The following is an 18,541-nucleotide window of genomic DNA, read 5'->3' as shown; positions in this document are numbered from 1 at the left end:
CCCCCAGAACTGCCCCATTTTCTGGGAGTATCTAATGGTTTTTTGTTTTGCCCTCCCATCACCTTGTTTTCCTTTCCGTATCTTAGGACACAGACATCGATATGGACACAAACCAGCGCATGCGCTGTAAACAGGGAATGGGTTGAGGCTGGAGTCTCCCAGCGAGGGACCCATGTGGAAGTTCAGCTTGGGAGAACAGCAGGGCCTTGTATAAACATGTGCCATCCCTCAGCCGCAACGTGGGCATGTTGAGTCTCAAAGCACCGCTGAAGGTTATCACATACAGGTGGAGTATGAGAGTCAGAGAGAAACTTGTCACTGTGTTGACGATGAGTTTCTACCTCTGCAACAGCAAGCAAGGGATACTGGAAAACAGGGATACCAAATTTAACTCATGATAAGTTTATCTGGATAAAACGAGTGCCTAAATAGCCAGAATGATTCCAGATGCTGCTATAAAACACTGGCTCTCTGAATCATAGACTTTTACCTTGGAATATGGACCTTCATTGTCCTAAATGTGGATGATAAAATAACTTTTTTCTAGTTTCATTGACTTGCTTTTAATCAAGTCAAAATGGTGTTTTTTAAAGAAAGTTTGGGTTTTAGTAATGCTAGATTTAGTGTGCCATACATGTTTCATTACAAACTACTTTGGCTTCAGGATGTTGACATGTGTTTACACATCACTATAGCCTTTGGCCAGAACTTCTCCTTTATAATGAGGTCTTCTCTACTCTCCTTTCCTACACTACAGGCATGAAAATCTTCCTTCAGACTCCAGACACCACCAACTTCTGGACCTGGTAAGGGAAAGAGGGCCTTACATATCACCCCAGCTGTATAAACTCCAAACTTTATCCAGTACCGGTGACTACTATTTCACATACTTATTCTTCCTATGTTCCAGTACTTCCTGTTATAAACACTTCCTTCTCAGGGAGTTTCAAACAGCTCACTATGTTTTGTTTTGCTTTTTTGCCTTTTTTTTTTTTCTTTTTGCTGGTTTTGTTCTTTGGGGGTTGGGGGGGGCAGGGAGGGCAGGGGAGTGAAGAAGGGAGCGAGGAGGATGCAGGTCTGCTAGACACTTTGATAGACTTTTCAAAATGTTACTTTTTCCTCAGAGAGGTTTGCCTAAGTCTAATAGTCTCCCAAACCTCCACCTAAAGCAAAAGGGCTTTAGCTCTAGCGCAGCTCTGCCCCTAGCATGTATTGCTGAAAAGCCTAAACTTCCCACAAAGCTACCTAAATTTAAACAGCCAGAATAACCCTTCTGTGGGAACAGGAAAGTGCTGGGTCTTAGATATGTATGCAAGAGGGACAACTTGACACTCCTAAATGCCTGTAATAATTTCACTCTGTTCTGTTCAGATGAAAATAACAGACAGAAATGATGTAAACTTGGCAAGTGTTATTTTTAATTCATCAAAATTTATTCCGTATCTATTTTCTTCCAAGTCACTGTATACTGAAATGTGTGCAGTCAAGGTTGTCCTCCAGCAGTGATTTGCATTTTTGTCCTCTTATTTTTGCATAAACTCCATATAGATGGTAATATACACATATATACAGATATATACAGAGATAGGTATTGGTGAAAAGCAATCTCTTTATGAAGCTGAGACGTCACTGTAAGTCACTAAAAAATGTTTAAATGTGCAGGTGCTTCTATAGTTAGAAAGGGATTTAAAATGGAGGGATGGATATCTAGACAATAGCACATCTTTTGCAGGAGGATTTATACTATGCCTTTTTTTGAAGACTACTAAGGAGGTTTAATTCACTGTAGCAAATATGCATCAAGCCTGGAATGACTTTGAGACAAGAGCAAGTCCTGAAGATTGCTTGCGAGAGCTCTTTTGTGCCCTTGCTTTCCACTATCTTTTATATCGGGATTTGTTTTTTTTGGTAATAAAATAACAGATAGTTGCTGCAAAAAGCTACATGCAAGAACCTTTTCCTATCACATCTAGCATCTAGATACTATTTGGAAAAGTCTTACAACAACCACAAGCACAGAGCTCAGATTTGTTTTGAATGCAGTATTCAAAAAAAGAGCTGACCAGCCTGACAGTAATACAATGAACAAAGTCCAAATCCTGCTCCTTTTCTTTTGGGTTGGTGCTATTATCTTATTACTTGGTAAAATGGAGATGATGGGCAGGCTTTTTTTATGATGTATTTTAAACCCAAAACTCAAGTAAAACCTTAGTTATTGCACATGTTAGTCATATTTGAAAGTGGTTATTAAGTTCCCAAGCCTTCTGAATGTTTTTGAAATATGTACTCAAGAAATGTAATAAAATGAATCCATTTTTTACATAACCCTAATTTCAAAAAAAAGAGCAAAAATATGCTCATTATTTTACTTAGCTTTTTATTCCGTCATTACGGCACAAGATAGAACTTAAAGACAACATCACTGAATAAGTCTTCAACTCCATTAAGACTAGTATGTTTTATAAAAATTTTTTTTGATATGATACACTTTCCCTTATCAAGTGATAAATTCTCCTAGAATACTGAAGTACATTGCCACCTGCTGGCCATAAACATTTTTGCAACTTAAAAACACCAGAATGTGTGCAACATCAACTTTTAACAATGCAACATACAGTTATTGACGAAGTACAATTATTTCCTCAGACTTTGGCACAATATTTATAGAAAAGCAGCTGTGAACTTCTCCGAATGTCATATTCATTTCTGAAATTCTGTGTGACTCCCTTTTGTAAGTATACTTCTGTCTTTAAAGTTTTTCTTTCTGCTTTGTCTAACTTTCTTAATGCTGAAGCTTTGTTATTTTAAAGGAAAAGCCATATTCTTTCTCAGTTATTACACAATTCAATTTATTGGGTTTGATTTTCTAACACTGGCTTTCTAATTTGGATTCCAGTTTATTCTTTTAGAACAATATATAAAATCACACATTTATAAATATATATATTATATCCTGTATACATAAAATTGCTGTTCTTCTAGACTGGGATGGCAGATCTTTGCACTACATCTTTTAGTTGTTTTAGGCACGGCCTCGCTTTTAACTGATTCTCTGAATTGCTTCCTATCAGAATCTAAAAAAATATTTTTACAATCTTGTATCAAATTTTAATTTTGTTTGCAAATATATTTATAAGAAAAAATATTTGGTATTTTCGCCCCTAGCTCACTACTACCCTTATAAAATATATGGCTTTTCATGTTCCACTCTATTTTAGTGTTTTTCCATAGGCAGTGAAAAGAAGGACTACTTCCCCCTTTAACAGTTTTTTTTATAAGCACAGAAACCAGCTTGTGCACCTTCTATAGAATTCCAATGCATATCACGGTAACATAAGTGCAGTGATTTAAAAAAAAGAGCAGTCATGATTGATTGACATCTGCATATGAAAACATAATATGATTATCATACAAGACCCATTACAGAATATACAACCATCAGACCTGCAGATATATAAATACACTTTTAGCAACATCGAAGCAATAGTTTTATCTTATACACAGTGTATGCATACAGCGTTATTAGACTAAAATTTTCATCTTGTTTTTCTCTCTTAAAAGCTTGCTGCAAAACAGGAACGTACTGTATTTGTAAATGGACTGCTGGACAGTGCTGTTAAGAAATTAAAGTGAACAAAGTTAAAAAAAAAATTAAATGTAATTTAGTTGGTATAAAACAAGCCAGCTCCCCTGTTTTCCAATGTCACTGTTGTTTTCCTATGAGAGGGAGGCATAGGTCTGACCGGCAGTTCTGCAGAGTCCGATCATACGAGGGTTTCCGGGAGGGCGTCAGGGTTATCAGCGGATAAGAGCTCCCAGATTTGCCACCTCTCTCTTTGCCAGTCATGCCAGTCTGGCTCGGAGACGTTTTTACTGTTCTGCATATGAGCTGCCGTGGAATAGACGTTAGCCACCGGGGTCTGCGGGGCCGGCCGCTCCCGCCTGGAGGTGGCCAGGGCGGGCGCCGGGGCTGCAGGCCCTGCCGCTGCTCTGGTCCCTGAACCTTTGCCTGGTCTCTGATGCTTCCACAAGGAGTGCAGCGTGGAGGAGACGCTCGGTCGCTGCGACGGTGCAGCGCTCGTTTTGGCGGGGCCGGGGTATGGCGGGGGCGGCCTCTCTTTGCTGTAGGAAGCCTTGGCTGAACTTTGCAAACAGCCCGGCTTCGAGTCATGCTCAATGAGGTCCTCCGCGCTGCTTAAAGTCAAATGCCGCTCAGCTTTTGAAGGTGACTGGTCTGAACTCCTGCTGCCCGTGTCGATCTGCGGGTTACTGCACACCCGAGACACCGTGGGATGGAGCTTACATTCGGGAATGGCGGCCGTGGTTTGACTCCTTCGCATGACCTGCCTGCCGCTGTCCAATTCGGAGGAGCTGCCCTGCCACCGAGGAGAATACATGGAGAGGTTCCCTTGGGAAAGAGAGCACTGTCCGGGTCGCAGCAAGCTACTTTCGTAAATGTTTCCGTAAGAACCTGGGGGCCAGAGCAAGAAAGAGAACATCAGTCTGCCACATAATCATTTGAAGGACACTTTACAAGTTACTGCCTGTTCCCTGCGTCATACAGTAGAAGAGAGCGGGGGGTTTTAATTGCCCGGCTCTGCAATGACAGGATTGCAGCCTCGCTACTGGCTGAACGTGGGGACTTGGAGCAGCAGCCCTGCATCTGTCAGGCTACCACACTCAGCAATCTCTAACATTTATGCTCTGAACCATGTCTATTATATGACTGGGTGACTTTAGTACTTCACTCTTACATAAAGCCCCATGGTACTTAATATCTTCCAAATGCTGGAACAGGAGAAAGTGTTTTAATCTCACAGTTCCTCTATGACGTGGGTGCAGATGGGAGAAAAGCAAAGGCAGAAAGGGCTGGTGACTTGTCAAGGCTGCACTGGCCAGAGGCACAGCCAGAACCCTGGCCTTCCAACCTCACGGGCCGTGCTTATGTCATTACTGCGAGTGCTCTCAAATCCCCATAAGGCTTCTACCTTCTTTCAGAACGACATAAAACTTTTAAAAGTAATTTTAAAATGACTTTTTAAATTATCTTGTGACAGTTTGAAATGTTGTTGCATTTGTATAACCATTCTGCTTCTCTGTATTTTATTGAATATCAACCTTTTAAAAACAAATGAAGTTCAAGATCTTATAAGTGGTTTACGTATGTGTTTAACACTGGGCAACATGAATTCTCCCACTGGTTTCACTGGGATTTCTCAAAGAGTATAAAGCTAGGAATGCATTTGTATCTTTACTAGATTTGGGCTTAAAACTTCTGAGAAATATCTGACCTGTCATTGCTGGATCTTTGCAAGCGCTTTTCAGCGTTGAATGCCAGGTACCCCAGATATCAAAATGATCCTCTGAAACATCTAAATAGCAAAAAGAGCCGGAAGAAAATAATTAATCAATCCCTTTAGAGGCATTACTTAGAAACATACGAATGGAATAATAAGTTACGAATGGAATAATAAGTTAAACTAAGATAAGCTTTATGTAAGATATCAGAGTTGTTAACATATACTAGCATCTGGCTTACTGTGCATCTGGCACAAACACACCTAATGTATTGATGTTAATTGGTGTTTTAGGCTTAGATTCTGTAACGAATTCTGTGAGTTCTACATGGGCAAGATACCTGAATTTGCTGTAAGAGTAGAATTTTCGTCAAGTCCACTGCCTTCCTGAAGTCAATGGCAAAATTTGAACAAGAATAGGAGGCTTTGATAAACAGAAGTTAGTTTGTGTGCTTTTTACCAGAAAGAATGACAAAGCTCTCTCAGGCAGCCCAGCAAGCAAAGAAGAAAATCTACAGTACACTGTTGCAAACTTACAGAGACATGAACAAGAAGGCACAGAAAGCTACAAAGCGGTCACTGTAAGGTATGCTCTATCTACCTGCAATGTCACTTGGTTCTTACAAGAAAGTGCTGCCACTTATCAGAGTTTTAATGAAAAGCACACATCAGGCATTGCGCTGGATTATAATTGTTTCATGCCTTTTGCTGATTCCCTCTGGCAGTAAAGAGATTTCCTAATTCTTCATGCTCCAGTATCATAGTCATGCATATTAACCAAAAGATGGTTAATACATTAAAACTTTATATTATTTCCTGTTCATAACTTACTAGAAACCTGATCAAATTTTGAAAGCTATTCAGAGATTCAGATACGTAACACAGAAGACAAATGCCCAGTGGCATTTATAAAGCATCTAACTGAGATAATAGTCTAAATCCCATCCATTCCAAAGGAATTTAAGTCCCTAACCAGTACCTCTAAAGTAAAATAGTTTTAAAAATACCACCAAAAGTCTATCTGTATCCCTAAGAACTAAACAGTCCTTAAAGTTTGGCTCAACATACATGCATTTCATGAACTGATTTATCAATTATTTTGACATTTTTAACTGAAAAGCATCCTGAAGTGCTGATCAGCTGTCAGCTTAAACCACAGGTTTTTATAGAAGATACCATTCAGGTGTGCACTCCCTATATAGGTATGGAAATTATGGACCTCTGCACTAGTATTGCTAGGTGTGTAATTGGTAACAGATGTAAAGCTGTACAGCTGTCATCTGAAGACATGGAGTTGAGGACATCCTTTTCAAATTTGGAACCTTGGAAGTCTTTAAGTCTCAGATTTTCCCAAAGTCTGGAGCATAACCTCTCAGATGTAAAACCTACTGAGCAGGACTAGAGATAAGTCTCTGCCATGCTGTCACAAAAAGGCTGAAGAGCAGGATTTGTAGAGTTTTATTTTCTTAAAAAATAGCTCCAGCTTCTGAGAAATGCCATACCAAAAGCACCTCGACTGCTGGCTGAGCTAAGAAGGAGGGTTGAGCACAGCGCCGTAAGGCACACCATAAAGAAGGGAAGTTGGTCAGCCATGTCTTGTGAGGTTCTTACACTACTGCTCCTACATTCCCAATAGCTGACATTAGAGAGAAGACACTTTTAAATTATTTTAGAAATAACCATCGTTCACTGAGAAAGCGGAACACAAGTAGGATATACTCTACCTTTTCCAGCCTGTGGTGCAGAAGAATTCTCTTTTGTCTTAGGCTGCAAATGACCAACCAGAGTGTACTGTTCAGGTACCTTGTACAGCTTGTCTGGACTGAGGGCAACCTCTTCTTGCGTCGCCACCAGCGAGCGTTCAGACAGTACTGGGGAGTTGTTGTCATAAGGGGAGACATCTCCGCTTGAAGCTTTGTTGGAGTCTGTGGAAGAATGTCTTCCACCCGTGGAGGAGGAGCCTTCTGACCGCAGCATCTCAGGGCTTCTGCGAGATTTTGATAAACAAACTACTGTCAATGAAAGATGCTTTATGGTTACAGCTACAGGTGCAGTTTGATATCATACAGATGAAAGTAAATATAGAAATATGATCACAACTGCTGAAATGAAAACACTTCAAAAGCAATATGGAGTGAATTTTCCATGAGTAAAACTTCTGCCATGAAGTGGCCAGCAGAGGCCACTAAAAATCAAAAGATGATGCTGCCAAGAAAGAAAGAAAACAAAACCCACACAGTTGCACAGTTCACCACAGGAAATTAAACAGTGAATCAATTCCTTATGTTACCTTGACAATTTTGCTTGTTGCAACAATAAATCTGAGGACACGTTAGGGAAGATTAGTTAGATGATAAATGGTATGGTAAAATCCCTTCTTCCATTCTAAGTAATACACATCAGAGAAATCAGAAACTTAGATCATCTCACACTGTGGCAAGGACGCTCTTCTAGAGACATCACAAGGTAAATATTCTACAGAGGAGAGCCAGATATATGTATAGGATTTCTGATGGGGGAAACAAACAACTGGCTCAGTTGATAACTTCTAAAGCCTCTTCTACCATTTTACTTTTTACATCACCAACACCACAGCCTGCCTTTTTGACCAAAAAAAGGCAAAAAATGACCACACCAAAAATTACAGCCCAGGCTTACAGAGAAAACTCTCAGTTTTAAAGCGTGTGGAGAAAACTGAAGGAGATTGTGATGGTGTGCTCCTTTCCCCCCACTGATGTGCTCTCTCCCCCTCAACCTGACCTCCCTGTAAACAGCATGTATGTAGGGGCTAGTTGAGCATGCACCAACTAAGGCCCGTCTAGTATGCAAATATGACTATGAGTCAATCATCTCCCCCCCATAAAGAGGGGGCAGCCCAGAGCCCATTGAGCTCTCCTGCATGGCAGCGGGCTGCACTGCAGAACCTCCCCTTGAGCAGGGACGCCTCTCAAGGTTACTTCTCGAGGTCGAGAGATTCCTTACCCACGACAGATCCTCGGTAAGTGATTAATAGCATGCTGAACTTTTGCGAACTTCGTGAAACTTTGCTGAGTTATATCTCTGACTAATTGCACACATAATCCCTTAGACATAAACCGTTGACCAAGTCTGAGACTAGGATCGGATCCAGCCGCACCTAAGCTCCTCTCCGAAGGAGTTTAGAAAGCAAGGGGTCAAGCCTGAACCTCATGACTCAACAGGAGGGTTTCCTTCGCACACACTCCTTTAGATATGAACCGTTGACCAAGTCTGGGACTAGGACTGGATCCAGCCGCACCTAGGCTCCTCTCTGAAGGAGTTTAGAAAGCAAGAGGGTCCATTCTGAACCTCGTGACTCAATGGGAGGGTCTCCGTTGCACACGCATCTGACCCTGTCCTTCCTGCAGTAAATAACTGAGTGAACCTTGCCAATTGAACCTCGTTAAATCATTCTTATTTACGATTGAACTTTGTTAAGTTGCTGTCTTACTGCAATAAACGTAGTGCTGCTTCCCTCTTACGAGTGAAGTGCATCACTCCTTTCGCTACAGAGATCTCTTGAACTGTTATAGTTTACTACTTAGATAGCAGGCATGCTGGGAGTCACTGAAGCTTCAAGTGACTATGTAAAAATGCTCTGTAAACAAACATACTTTTCTCTTATTGGTCCTCCTTAATTTATATCTTTTATTATTCATTTTTCATTTCTCTGAACCTTGATCTTGGTTTCTTAGATGCTTATCTGTTGCTTATTTTTCTCCTGAGTCAAACACTTCTCTCAGTGACCTCCCATTAATATCTGCTCTAATTACGTGTGATACCACAGTGGCTCATTCTTGTAACGTGTACTGAAAAAAGTTGGCCCTCCTCAGAATCAAAGCCAAAGAGAGCTTGAACTGAGTGAGCAGCCAAAGCACATTATTTGTTATGGAACAATAGCCCTCTTTCCAGACAAATGAAATAAAACTGAAGAAGGAAAATAAAGAAAATATACGGTGGTAAGACAGCCTAGTCACAGCAGACTAAAGATTAATACACAAATAGTGACAAAACTTATCACCACTTTCAAGCTGTTTTTTTTTTTCTGGCAGATTTACATCTGCTGTGTCCCAAAACATAAAATATATGCACCAAACACAATAATAATTATGTTTTTCAGCATTCCCATTCTTCAGTATAAAAGCAACCATAAAGTGTGGGGATTGAATTAATTAAGGTTACTCCTAGTTAACTACCAGCAAGGAATCTATCCCTGAACTGATCCTGAACTCTAACTTGTGCCAGTTCACAAAACCAGAGCCGCCATTTTGGCTAAGTAGAGTTGACCTAGGCCTTCCAGTGTGGTTAGTACAGTAATGTTGGGGACTCATTAAAAAAAACCCTGTAAAGCATGCCTCAACTATGTAAGCATAGGAATTTCAGCCACCTCCTAGCTGAAGATGTTCCTAAGGTGAAATAATTTATAAATAGCCACATACTGAAGAGCTACTGTCTTTGAAGTATATAAAACTATAACACAAATCAATCTCCTTCCTTCTTTTTCTCTCTTTTGTCCCTTAATCCTCTTTCTCTCCTAAGTTTTGAAAAAAATTGTGCAGTGAGTGTGAGTTAAGAAGAGAAACATTTAAGCAATGTCTCAGGAATTCTAGAAGAGTCAAGAAGGCCTGAGAGGAAAGGGGAGAACCGTCAATATCTGTAGATTTCCTACGAACATATGTTTCTCTCTCCAGCTTTCTTGTCCTGTTAACACACGAATCTACTTTACACTAACAGTGAAGCCAGTAAAGCTTACCACATGTAAATCTTTGCAGTATCAAAACCTAACTATACTGCACAGGGCAAAGACAGTTATACCACCATTTAGGCATGGCAAGGTAACACAAGGAATGAAGGGAAAAGGGAAATGCAAATGAAATAATGTGGGAACATAAATTTGAGCTTTGTGAAATACTGCATTAATGTCTTACCTTGAATGATCTGTTATAGTCTACCTCTTCTCAAGACAGAGCTCCTGATACAAATCTACTTAAATGGAAACTGTCAAGTCTTTGGAAAGGTCCAAATGTTCAAGTTTCTATCCTCTTTTACAGTGTCTGCTAGCAAATCCATGCAATTATTTATATGTAGTATCATTTTCAAACTTGTTGAGAAAAAACAGTTTTAAAAATGAAATAAAATGCTCATAGACTTGACCAATATTACTATAAGAAACTACTATATGTATAAATAGATAAAATAGTTTGAACTTGGAAATTGATCTCATATTTTCAGTTTTAAGATACTTATTAATGACAACATAAAACATAATTTGCAAAAGACGTCAGCCCAGATTTTTCCAAATAAAGAACGAATTCCCACATATTCCTTAAAACAAAGCTTCTGCATATGCTTGGTTTAGAGTTTGAGTTCATTAGCAAATGGTTATTTCCTAAAATTCAAAATTAACCTTCCCTTAGGTAGTTGTGGGACACTCCACCCACACACTGGAGAAAAAAAATTTGGAGGTAAATGTAAATACTACTCAGTATACATGCTCTCCTGTATGCAGTCTATGAATAAAGTCAGATCATGGACTCCTCAAAGAATAATAGAAGATTATCTATTATTAAATGTGAGAAATGAAAAGCCAGGGTAAAATATCTTCTACAGGTTATGAAGTAGATTAAGGATAAAAAAATTGTTACATATAAGCATCAGCATCAGACTGCAAGTTTTGAAAGTTACTAAAGTAGCCTATGCCACATTTGTTCAAAAATACTATTTCAAATTCCAAACCAAAACTCAACTATGCTATGAAGGAGTCACCTTTTTTTCTTTTGTAATTGGCATCCTTCTGAATTTATGTTTTCCACCGCAGTCTACTAGCATGGCTGAACTGCAAAAATGTTAATAATTACTTCTGCTGAGGATATTCCTGTGTTTCTACTGGCATCATTGAAACAGGAAAATCCATTTTGGTTTTGGAAGATAACCATTCCTGCTTTACCTTAAGGCTTCTATGAGGGAAAAGAGTTTTGCTGTACAAGAGGCAACTCACAGAATGCAATGGCTTGGCAGCATGCAGGAGCAATTTCAATTTCCACATATATTTGTAACACATGTGCCAGCAACAAAACGGATTATTACGGGATTATGATGTGTCTGCTACTCTAGCAGGATAGAAGCCTCAGTGATTCAGGGAGCCTTTGCAGCCTTGAAAACCTTGTGTTGATGCATACCATATAGCCTACTGTATGGCCTCATCTTTGTGCCACAGGTTAGGATGGATTAAAACCCATCATCACCATCCAAAAGTACTTGAAAAATCTCTGACTTTGAAACACATTTACTCTAAGAGGACTACTAACTATGATAAACAACAAATAATCATAAGAAATAGATTTTATTTTGTGGTAGTTTAAAGAAGCTTCATCTTACAGCTGGAAACCCCAAGTTCCATTGTCATCAAGCCAACATACAAAAAAGTTGGGAAAGTCATCCACAAAAGCAGACTTTATAATTGCTGCCAATAGCAATTAGTGCTTTACCATGACCGACTTCCATAAGCTCCCTGACACATCATTCATGACGCTCAACTCTTAAGAGAAGTGGGCGATAAGGTACATCTGATTTGTTGTCCTTGGAGGAGGAAAAGAGATTGTGTTTTTTATTAGATTAGAGCCAAGAGGGCAGTTGTAATGGCATCAAAAGCAGAGATGTGAGGGCAACTGAGGAAGCAGGACCTTCAGAAAAATTAGTATGAGAAGAAAGTCTTGAAGTTGTTTCCACACACTATGTTATGAAGCTGAACAGCTTCTTTTCTGATAAAGATTGTCTCAAGACTATGCAAAGTTTTCCACTCCAGGAATCCAAATTTGGAATCTAATCTTGAGCACATGATCAGCAAAATCCCATCAGTAGTATAGACGTGTTTTGAAGGCTTATTTTATGAAAGTTAGGCAAATCTTCTTGTTCTCTGTTACCTCACACTTTCTTACAGGAAAAATAACCAAAAAAATGGTTGTCTGTAGCCACAAAATTGAGATTATATTCTGAAATGGATTCATCTCTTAAGAGCATCACACTCCTAGCCAGTAAGACTAAGCAACAGTCCCTCTAATTGACCAGAATATCTTAACAAAGAAGTTGCAATCACAGTGAAAACAAATTTCATTAACATTAAGAATAAATCACTTACATGATAGCAGAGCAGAAGAAAAATGACAGTTTTTCCTATCTCAGTGATATTTCAATCTGCCCATTACTGAAAATACAATAAATAGGTACTAGAATAGCTATAGGTTCCTATTTGGTTTAGTAACCTTTTCTTACAAAAACTCTTTGTCAGTTGTAACCAGCTTTGCACAGAAGATCCATTTTCTCCAGTAGGTGTGCAAGTTGGCTGAAAAGCAAGGAAGCTCAGGGAAAAGTCAATTAACTTAAAGACTACTCTGAGCAAGATCTAATAAAAATCTGTTACATCCACAATGGTTTGTGACATAATGTTACGCTCAATTAGTACATGTATCCACATGTGAGACAATTATGCATCTCCATAGTATATAGATGGTGAAATCTAGCATGAAGTTTTTGATGGGCTTGAATTTGAAATAACACGATCATTCCAAACCACAGGCTTAAACAAAGAAGTCTCTACAGTGTACCATATTACCGTATATCACATGATTTGCAGTCTCTCTCCTAATCGTGGTCTTAGCCCATGGCAAATGTGAAACAAGTGTGAAAATAGGAAAGGTAACCCTAATTATCCTGCATTTATTGTGAACTAAATATACACGGATAGTTTTGTCAGTCAGAGATAAGCTAACTGAAATTACTTTGTATTTGTGGTACACTAAGAAAACACACACAGTTACCACAGATCAGATGATATGTGATAATTTGCTACTGCACGTTATACGCTCATGTGGTTAAGCCAATAGGTCAATAAAATCCTTTAAAACACACAACACATTCTGCATTTTTTTCAATTTTCATAATTAAAGAAGGCTTTTTTCCCCCCACATGGTAATTACACTCTTTCATACCTCTTCCTGTAAAGCTAGGCACACTAGTATGTTACATCCAACTGTATAATGTTCAGAGGGAGAGAAAAAAAATCATAGCTAATAGACTGTAGAAATTCAAATTTAATTGTGTTCTGAACATGCTAGACACTTTCCACACACAGGAAGATAAAATCCAATCTGTCCCAGAGAGTTTAGAGTCTCAGGAACCTCTTTAAAATGACTTAAAGCAACCTTGTCAAATTTTGTGATTTTAGGGTCTGGTATATTGGGACTCACTAGAATAAAGGCAATGACTGTGTGTCCTGTGAGAAAGTCAGGAATCCTGTTAATCCAAATGTACAAAGTCATAGCATTAAGGCACATGGGTGTAGGCTTACATACACCATACATAAAGTTGGAATATATTATGTATCATAACTGCAATAGCGACTGGTGCGTTTTTTTTTCTCTTTTTATCTTTCACAAAGCATATGATTAAATAAGGTCCAAAGACTCTCCATATCCCTTATGTTGCAGCAGTCGCCTTGTTTACAATGTCCTGTTTCCGTCGGAAGTGTATACAGTAGGAAGAGAACAATAACCTGGTCGAGGGGCTAGCTGTGATTCTGTTAAGGCACTCTGGGGTGTGTTTCAAGGACACTAATACAAGCCTCCTGTTACTGAAGGCACAAGACAACAACAAACCCAAGAAGTGAACCAGCAGATCACTAGAATACGTCCTGTCAGATAATAGTGCACTGAATATTTTTATGTACATGTAATTCTGTGTTCTCTGCAGCAGAATGCAATCTTTTCTTTGAATCAGGAAACAAGATTTGTCTTTAGAAAACACTGTACAAGAGTTGTAATTTCTTTGGCAGAGTCAGTGCAATGGGGAGCATATTTCTACTCCGCTATAGAGAGTGTGTAAGAGCTGTGGAAAACTAGAACCTTTTGAACACTTCCAGTGGGAGATAGAAATTCCCAGTAGAAACAGAGATGATGAAAAAACAGATTACTCACGATGACTGGGAAGCTTTCCTCCTCAACAAATAGTCCACAACATCCGGGTCAGTCTCTAACAGGCTGATAAGCACTTCATTCTGTAGGTCAGGGGAAACCTATGAAGACAACAACATAAAATATTTAATTAGAGATGAATATTCTTTCACATACACTCATTTTGGCACTATGTTTACTCTAAAAGATCAAATACAAGCACATTTATAGAGAGTATATTAAATAAATATTCACAAGCTTCCACCTAAAAGAGAAATTTCATGTCACAAGTATAAGTAGGACTAAAGATCACTTTGTACAACAATGATGTCAAATACTAATTACTGTTGAATATTCCATTGCTGTCCACTACACTTTGGCATTATATCTGCAAACAACAATGGGATTATTTGTGTATTGCAGTCTCAAAAGCTCCAGTTCAACATCCTCACCTTACATCCCCTTTCAAAAATGTGTGGACATTTATGAATTTCTATTCCAAATGACCTTACATCTCTTCTTTTAGAAACTTGTATGTGAAATGTAATTACACAGGAAGGAAAAAGTTTCTTCATCTGTATTCTATGGCATTTCTCTTATTTATATCCCTCTCAAATGTAAAATTAACAGTGACTGTTCCATCTCCAAACTTCTCCAGTTGCTTCATTTTGGTGAGATTTGCTGTAAGTCAGCATTTTTCTAAATCAAGACTCAAAAGTATTTAATGTTCATATGGCCAAATCCTGGGGTCTAGGTAGCACTTAAATTCTGCTTATACACTATCAGAACTTGAGCACTTTGAGTATTTTTGTTCCATGGATTATTCTTCAGTGGCATTAATCACACAGCAAAATGGAGTTTCTAGCCCTCTGAAGCCGCACTATTTTAGTTACACACAGACCATCAGGTACCTTTGACTACTGCACTAGGGAGATGTGTTTATAGCACAGATGGTCATCACTAATCTGCCTGTCTGACATAAATTTGCTTAAATTACAGAGTTTGTCTACCCATAACTCAGGTTTACAAGTAGATTCTGTTGGATCTCCAGCCAGTTTGGTTTTCGGGTAGCAGCGACAAGTTCAGTCAGAAATTGTGCCATCTTCATCTGGAGTTTGGCCTTCTAATTTGCCAATTCTCTCTAAAGTGCTTTCTATGGAGATAAACTTTAAAAACACTTGATGGCTTCAGCTGCTGCAGGATATGGCAACATCTCCTGGGCAGGTAACAGGAATGGCACTCCAAAACCGCCCCAAGTGAGCTTTGTGCTTCCAGCTGCATTTTACATGAGTCTCATCAAGTCTTAAATGGGTTTGTCCCCATCACACTGGAACATTCAGCTCACCCTTCACAAGATTGAAACAGATGAAACCATCCGAGAAACTTGAACTAACAGCCCAGGTTCACCTATGATGGATGGAACCGGAGGCACAACAGTCTCAGCAAGGGGTCAACTGTGCCATCTGCTTCTGGATGCAATTTGTTAGAATCTAAATCTCTTGACCTTCAGGTCACACTGCACGGTCCATTTGTTCTCCCTGACATTTACTGGGAAATAGGAATAGAATTACTAATAGATTCCTCAGGGGAATACCTTGGTTTGGGAGGTATTTAGGGTGTTAAGTTACAGATTGGGCACATTTTTTAAAAGAGAGGAAATAATTTGGAAATAAATGAAGATATGCATCATTTAATTCAAATTGATCCAAAATCTCTATGAAAAATATGTGTAACCACCTATGACTTTTTGTCTTCCATTTTTTTAGTTTTATATTTGGCGTCTAAGCTGGAAAAATATCTTCCTGATGGGCATTTATATACCAGTCTTTAAATAAATTATCTTCTTTTTATAGGAATACATTTTTGGGAACCTGTCACCCTGTGACTTCTCAATTTAGACAGCATTTCTGTAAAATGGAATTCACTCCAGATAAAATTTGAGGGTAAACCAGAGTTCACATCTTTCTGTGTGTAACTTACTATCCAGTTTAGAATCAAGCTGCTAAACATATAAGAATCTACTAAATGGACTTTTTCAACAAAACAAATATACATTTTGCATTATTGACAAAAGTATTCTGTTCCATAAAAGTAAACACGAAAAAAGTTTCAGCACACTGAGGACATCTGAGAACAAGTTACAGGGTTTTTATTTAAATGAATGGGGCCATTTTAATCTATGATCCCTCAACTGGATTTGTATGGATGGTCTCCTTGCTAGCTGCTGGGGTTTGGGTTTCTTCCTGTGGATCAATTTACTCCAGTTTAATTAACTAACTTACAAATGTAGAAATAATATACCTGTAATTTTAAACTTAAGCTTATGGGGAACTCCTATATGGGTATCTCTGGAAGATGTTACAGAGCTGCAATAATTCCTCAACTGGCAGTTGTGGCTGAGTAGATGGATGAAACTTAAGGTTAATGGACAGAAGGGTAAGAACACATGGGAAACCAAGGCACTGCTGAAATAACAGCTGCTGCAGCTGCTGAGAACATCCTGGGACTGATCAGAGGCTTCTGGGACTGTCCGGGCTCCTATGGAGTGGAGGGGAGGAGCTATGGTGAGATGTGGGTGCTACACAGAGGTCACAGCTGTTGCATTTGAGCACAGAACAAGGGACCCTCGACCTCCTGCCTTGGTGCTGCTGAGGTGGCACAGAGAGGCAGTCTGTGATGGCCTCCCCACAGTAGCCATTGACAACAAAAATAAGAGATTTCAGGCACTATGTACTCCTGCTTCTTCGCAGCAGGACTTGATTTGGGAGCAGGGGGATGTAAATGCATGACTGAGCTGCTGAATGCATAACCATAAGCCCTTTTTCTCTTCATCCCCCATGCCAAGACCAAGAAAATGAGGCAAAGTGTGTGGTTGAGTTCTGCCTCTCCATATCCAGCTGCTAGGCTCTTAGTTCAGAGACTGACAAAAAAGTCATTTGCACATTCCTGCACAACATTTTTATGCATCCCTAAGACTCACTGTAATTGATAGGAACTGGAGAGGGAAGTCTTGAACAGCAATGAAGCAAGGCAAGAATCCATCTTGTCTGCTAAATCCACATATTTGCATATCGCTGATGTTAATGAGAATTGCTTGAACTCATTTTAGAAATATAAACAGCCCCTGGTAATCTGGGTTCTTCTGACAAACACAACCTTCCTGACCCAATAAGTCAGAATCATTCTGATGTTTGTGGTCTAGGCTACATAATACATCCTGATTTCCAAGGTTTTATTTCACAAATGTGTCTCCAGTTTCAATGCTGAAGCCTGTCAGAGCTTTACAACTTCCCCCCAACACATAAATAATAGGAAAACAAAACAAAACAAAACACAAAAACACCTTGGCAATAATACATTGTAGGTTATAGCTGTAGCTGAATGCTCCAGTCCAGATGTTTCTCTTTTTGTAAGTAGTACAAACGTCAAGTATAAACAGCAGTCCTGGCTTGGCCCCACTCCTATGGGTTTGGGAAACAACTTGCTGCTGCCTGATTTCAAGTGATCGGTTTTATTACAAACAAATGTACAGATCTTTTCCTATCAATGCATCAATTACCAAAGGAGGCACCGGCATAACCGTCTTCAGAATACAAAGTCTCTCTGTGCTGCCTAACAAAACACTAAAAAGTTAAAAGTAAACCCTGGTAGAAGCTTTATGAAACAGTAACTAGAAGCAATTTGACACAATCGTACATATCAAGTATCATGGGTGAGTCTAGACATTAATCCAGAAAACAGGCTTTGCCAAGTTGTTTGCTAAACTATGGCACTGGGAAGAGCAGAAGTACCCAGGGATGCTCATCTGTTGGACATGCATGACAACTCCCCATCAGTGTATTCCAGCTCTCAGGAGAACATCTGAGTTAGGTTTGCCTTTCTCTCACATGCAGCTAGCCTCTTAGATTGAAATCCATATCCACAGATTTTAATCTCTCTCCACACTCTGAAAAAGCTACTCCAGAAAACAGAAGAGAACTCCTTCTATTTCTTCCACACCGCATGTAAACTTCAGATAAAAATCCAAGCACTGAAGAGATGGAGGAATAAATCTGTCACAATTAAGAGTCCATATGTAGGTTAGTCCAGCCCTAGGCCCCACCCTTTCCACATTAAAAGTCAGAATGTGTGCCTAAAGTATTATGTGCTGAGGCTGTTCCATAAAATGTTTATAAAGAGAAATAAAAAAAAGAATACTTATTCAAGTATTATTTTAAACTTGCTGTAACAAAATTATCAATGCCAGACATGCTCTGGAAAAGCAGAACTTCTCACAGA

At 39.2% G+C, this 18,541-nt stretch overlaps 1 protein-coding gene across 1 annotated transcript in view; it reads right to left on the bottom strand.

The window, feature by feature from the left end:
* Positions 1-1,420: 1,420 nt before the first annotated feature.
* The window catches only part of ARHGAP6 (Rho GTPase activating protein 6), a 68,279-nt gene continuing 51,158 nt past the window's right edge, over positions 1,421-18,541 (bottom strand). The window contains exons 9-12 of the mRNA XM_026079916.1: positions 14,288-14,385; positions 7,022-7,284; positions 5,292-5,372; positions 1,421-4,471 (exon numbers count right to left, since the gene is read on the bottom strand). Of these exons, the coding sequence (XP_025935701.1) occupies positions 3,765-4,471; positions 5,292-5,372; positions 7,022-7,284; positions 14,288-14,385 (1,149 nt within the window). The 3' untranslated portion in view covers positions 1,421-3,764. The remainder of the gene's footprint in view (positions 4,472-5,291; positions 5,373-7,021; positions 7,285-14,287; positions 14,386-18,541) is intronic.

The sequence above is a fragment of the Apteryx rowi genome, unplaced genomic scaffold, assembly GCF_003343035.1.
Source record: "Apteryx rowi isolate R43461 unplaced genomic scaffold, aptRow1 scaffold_504, whole genome shotgun sequence".
NCBI classification, from domain to species: Eukaryota; Metazoa; Chordata; class Aves; order Apterygiformes; family Apterygidae; genus Apteryx; species Apteryx rowi.
Note: the sequence above shows the minus strand (reverse complement) of the source record. Positions and strands in the feature narration are given on the sequence as shown.